The sequence below is a fragment of the Mesoplodon bidens genome, assembly GCF_964165515.1.
Source record: "Mesoplodon bidens genome assembly, chromosome: 3".
Lineage (NCBI taxonomy): Eukaryota > Metazoa > Chordata > Mammalia > Artiodactyla > Ziphiidae > Mesoplodon > Mesoplodon bidens.
Window position 1 is genome coordinate 25,717,230 of NC_138178.1, and position 5,331 is coordinate 25,722,560.

The 5,331-nt window shown below is 56.4% G+C and overlaps 1 protein-coding gene across 1 annotated transcript; it reads left to right on the top strand.

The window, feature by feature from the left end:
• Nucleotides 1-4,514: 4,514 nt before the first annotated feature.
• LOC308614308 (uncharacterized protein) lies at nucleotides 4,515-4,958 on the top strand (the record flags this gene model as incomplete). Its single annotated transcript, XM_081228630.1, has 1 exon — nucleotides 4,515-4,958. One exon carries the CDS (start codon nucleotides 4,515-4,517, stop codon nucleotides 4,956-4,958), a length of 444 nt encoding a protein of 147 aa, XP_081084756.1.
• Between the last annotated feature and the right edge of the window lie 373 nt (nucleotides 4,959-5,331).

The window sequence follows — 5,331 nt, forward strand, 5'->3', positions numbered from 1 at the left end:
GGAGAGAAGGGACTAAAGGCTGGAATCGCTATTTTCGCTCGTGGGGCGCGAGCAGAACCAGCATTCGTGTGGTCTCTGTAACCAATTGGATGCAGGAGAGATGGGCCTCCCGGCACCTGGGAAAGCTGGCTGCTCGGTGGTCAGCTCTGGAGAGCATCCCAGGGCCTGGGCAGCCCCTGACCCCTAGACCTGACGGGGTGAAAGCCAAGGCAGCCTTTTGGAGGGAAGCCTCGGGAGAGAAGACCCTGGGCGGGCACTGTTTTCATTCCAGAAAGGACATGGACGATGCATGATACGTGAAGTGCTGGGGAAGGGGAGGGTGCTCCGGGTTGTGGGGGGAGCTCTTCATGGTGGCCAGTAAGAGAAAGGGCCCCCCAGGCTGTGCCCCAATCCACCCAACACCTTACTAAAAATGAAACAGGGGATTCCAAAACTGTGGCTTCTAGATACAAATAAAGTCCACTTGGAGGAAGGAATTGCGGATGCATCTCAGGGGTAAGTGGTGTAGCTTGAGGAAACAAACAAAAAACTGTGAACCCAATATTTAGAACTGGTTTAGAGCACTTTTCACTGTAAATGATAACAGCTTGGAATATACTCCAAGGGAAATGGGCCAGTATAAATGACAGGCTCTACTAACAAGAAAAAAAGAGAGAATCACAGAACAGCAAACACCTGCCTTTTCTGATCCTGCTGTGCTGTGGAATCAAGCAGGAGAGTCAAGCCAGGATCTGGGGGAGGGCGTGGAGAGCAGGACAAGGAGAACTCCTGCCAGAACAGAACAGAAGGATGTTAAAATTATAATAAAACGGAGGATCAAGGAAGGAGAAAAAGCTCCACTCTCTTTTCAAGATGCCAGAAAGTGGTCAGGCATGCTTTTAAAAAGTGAAGAAAGCTCTTAAAGGAGAGTTAAAGGCTAGAGATCTTCAAAAAACCTGCATTGTTTCCACATGTTCAGCAAGCACAGCCATTACTAACATGGGTGAAGAAATTGGAATAAAATTAGGGCAAAAACCTCAAGTTCAAAGAAATCTGCGTAGCCAGAGACCGAGGGTCTCAAGATAGAGAGGAGGTCAAGCTAGAATCAGAGGGCAGCTTGTCACACAATGTTCCGGAAGATAGGAGAACAATGGTAGACTTAATGAATACTGACGGCTGCCCGTGATGCTGAAAGGCTATTGCAAAATGATGGCGTTCTCGGTAAAACTGTTTCCAAGGACTTCACAGAGATGTCCTGAGAACTGCCTGTGTACCAAATCCACTGACCCAGTTAGCTAATTTAAAATGTAAAACTGACTCGAATCAGGTAACCAGCATCAGCTGGGCTGTGCCGCCCAGCCAGGTACTTGGTGAGAAGCAGAGAGCGGGGATTGAAACACATCGCCTTCAGGCTCATCTGTGGTCCTACCATCCATCCACAGCCCCCGCCCTTCTGCCAGAGCAAAGCCAGGTCCCTGAGCAGAGCTGTGCCCGTGCTTTGCCACAGTTCATGCAGTCAGGTGTTGATGGAGTGGTCAAGCCTGGCTGCCAGATCTCACCAGGGCTCCAAGGGCTGCAGGGGCAGGGCCTGGCTGTCCTCAGCGGCTGGCTGGTGTGTGAAGGTCGGTTATCAGAAGCTGAGCTGTGCTGTGATGCGGGACAGAAAGGGTTGGGCTCTGCAGTCGGGCGAACCCAGATGCAAATTCCCGGCTCGTCCATGAACCTGTTTTGTGACTTGTCTGAGCCTCAGTTGCTTCATCTGGAACATAGGAATAAACAGTGAGGACAAGATGAGATCACCCTTTAGAGCCCTTTGCATGACACCTGGCACACAGTAGCTCAGGTGTGAATATGAATGTCATCCTCTCCCCCAGATAAATGGGGCAGAGGCATGGGCGTGGCTCTACCAGGTTAGGCAATGAGGTATTGACAGGCGGGGATGGATGTCCAAGGAAAGGGTAAAGCTGGTGGCAACTGACATCACTGAACACAGATGCAAAAGGTCCTCATCAACCCATCACCGAGGGTGGCAGGAGTACCAGGGGCCATGTTGTATCGTGCACAGAGCTCTTCCTCACTGTCTACCAGTTAAAGCTGATACGAGGCTCCAGAGCAGGAAAGAGCAATTTCCCAAAAGAAAGAAACAGTATGAGAAACACATTGTTTCTAGGAAACTTGGTTGGCTGGACAGGATTGTGGGAGGGAGACCACAGCTATGGTGGCACAGAAAGGGCTCCTAGGGTCTCATGATGAGGGAGGACGGAAAGGAGACACACCAGCTGTGGAGGTAAGACAAAAGCCTCAGGGCCAGCGGACGACAAGCACTTCTTAGAATGTAAAAGAGTTAAGAGAGGAGGTGGGTGTAGGAGTGAATCCCATCAGAGGAAAAAGAAGGCTGAGATTCGAGTTAGGGGTGAGAGGTAAAGGGCGTCTGGATTGGTGAGACCGTGAACCACAGCGGTTGGGAAAATTGCAATGATGGATAATCATTGCAAATATGTAGATGGTTTTAATAATTAAACATCTGTCCAAGAAGAGACCTGGAAATGTATCTGTGGCTTATATACAGGCTTTGGAAGCAAGATGCTCAAGGGACCCAGGGCGGTGGTGCTCAGACGCAGGATAACAATAAGGGTGGGTGAGCCTGGGAACCATGAGACGGCTGGTGGGAAACAGGACCCAACATCTACCACAGGGGAGGCGAAGTTACCCGCCCCAGGCTTGTGGGGAGCCAGCCCTGTACCCACAGCTTCCCAGGTCCAAAGCCCGTGATCAACCACCTGCTTTGTGGCCTCGGTGGGAGCGCTGTGTTCAGGGTGTGGGCCCAGCAGGGCTCCTGGGAGGGCAGCCCGATCACCCGCCGTCTCTACTGCCCCTGAAGAAGGGCGCGGAGCCAGGGGTGGTCTTGCGGGATGACAGCGACTCCCACGCGGTGTCCTCTCTCGCTTCCCAGGGTGGATCTCCCTGGGCAAGGGCAGGGCAGGGCTGTCCCCGGGGAGACTGGCACAGGGGGAGGGACAGGCAGGTCCCTGCAAGTCGAGGGAGGCAGAGGAGCCTCCAAGACCTGTCCTGCTGTTTCCTCGGTGTTTCACCCACAAAACCCAAACAGCAGTGGACGCGCTGGCGTGTGTTCCTGGGTCAGGGCCCTGGGAAGCTGAAGCCACCCGCCCTCGCGCTGGCTCTAGAGGCCTGCACACACTCATGCACACACGTGACTCTCACACAGACACACGGCTACTGCGCATGAAGTCTCTCCCGCCCCAAGGGCTCACCCAGCCGCCTTGGAGGGGGTCACCCGTCCTGTCACAGCTGCAGGGGACTCAACATCCTCCAGGAAGGGGATGCCCCTTCCTCCTGCAGGGTCCCCACGACCCAAGCTCTTGATCTAAACTCTGCTATGCAGAGCAGTGGGAAGAGATGAAACAGGTAAGACCGTGGGTCCAAGGAGTTTCCTAAACAGGTTTCTGTGCTTAGGGCTGACTTAGTAAACCCACGAGCCAGGCCAAGTTCACAGCTTCAGCCACCCGATTCTACATCCTCCTACCTCCTGGCATCTTCAGGGGCTGCCTACTCCAGCCCAGTGCTTTCCAGGCTTCCCGCAGCTCCCAGGCAGGACCCCTCTGGGATTGTAAATGAAGGGTCCCCTCCTTCCTGGTGTCTCTGTAGAGAACCCTGGTCTTAATAGAACGGAATCAGAGAAACTGGGGAGCTAGAGGAGGAGTATTCTGCAGGGACACAAAGCCTTCCCCTCAGCTCTGAAATCACACTTTGAACATTCAGTTAATAAACAAGTCTCAGCACCACCTGTGCACCAGGCTCTGCATGCAACCGGCTCCCCGCTTTCCCGAAGCTAAAAGGCAGGCAGCCGCATCCCCGCCTAAGGATCTGCCAGCCACGCCGGGCTGGAGAGTGATGACGCCCGCAGTGCCATTCTGGGAGAATCCCACTCAATTCTACCACCATCTGCCCTCCACCAGCCCCGCCCCATGGGATGAGGGCTGGCCAGCAGCCCCGAGAGAGGACAGGAACGCTGGACACAGCCCTCCCACTCCTCCAGGGCCTGCCACGTCCACTGCGGGAGGCTCCTCTCCCCTTCCCACCCCTGTCTCTAAAACTGGGGAAGCCCTCTTGAGCCCCCCTCCCCAGCTTGGCCAGGGTCCCTGTGAGAGTCACATGGGCAAAAACCTCTGGGGTGCCGTGGCTGGCCATCGGGAGTGGGTGAGGCCAGGGTGCCTGCCACCTCTCCTGGGAAGACCGGCACCTCCAGTTCCTGCATTTCTCGTCTGTGGCCGGCTGTCCCTCCCTAGGAGGAGGATTTCACCCCAGGACGTGGGGTGGGGAGGGAGTCTTCCTGCTCCCTTTGCTCGGATTTTCAGAAAAGGAGGGGGTTCCCATCCTGTGGCAAGGCTGCCGCTGGAGCTCTGTCCTCAGACCGACACAGCCTCGGTCCCGCCGCTTGTCCCAGCTCCGACGTGAGCCCCTTGGGCGGGTTGGCAGCAAGCTCAGAAGGAAGCTCCGTAGAAGGTATGAGAGACATGGCTGAGCAGCTGTCTAAAGAGCAGGTGGCCGAGTTCATGGAGGCCTTCGACAGATTCGACAAGGACAAAGACGGTGCCATCGACACCCAGGAGCTGAGCGCCGTAATGCAGGAGCTGGGCCTGGACCCGTCGGAGGCCGCGCTGAAGAGCTTCATCGCCAGGGTGGATGCGGACGGGGATGGTGTCATGTGCTCCCAGGAATTCCTGGCAGTGATAGCCAAGGGGGTTCAGGCCCGGGCCAGAGCGGATGACCTGAGAACAGCCTTCCACGCCTTCGACCTGGATGGCGATGGCCACATCAGCATCGATGAGCTCAAGCAGGCCATGACCCGGCTGGAGGTGTCCCAGGAGGAGCTGGACGTCCTGATGCAAGTAGCTGACGTGGACCAGGACGGGCAGGTGAGCTACGAGGAGTTCGTGCACGTCCTCAGCCCGAAGTGAGGCCTCCCGACCGCCGCCCCCTCTTGCCCGACGCCGTGCCTGCTGCAGGGTCCGGCCCAGCTTCCGAGGCGGGGACGCTGAGGGACAGTCTAGGTGGTGGGTGGGAGGGGCCTCCCGTGGGGACCCCTGGCTTCTCCTAGGCCTGGGGTCTGCTCTCTGCCCGGCGAGACCTCGTGCACTCGTGCAATGGGGGTGCTCCCTACCTCGCAGGGCTGTGGTGAGGACCCCAAAGTGATGTGGTGATTGGAATAAAAGGGATCTGAGCTCCGAGGTGGTGACGCTGTGCTTGAACGGAGGGGGGGGGGCGGTGTCCAAGGGCACCAGACGGTGGGGTTCTGTTGAGCCTCTCCCTCTTTCACTTGGCCTTAGTGGG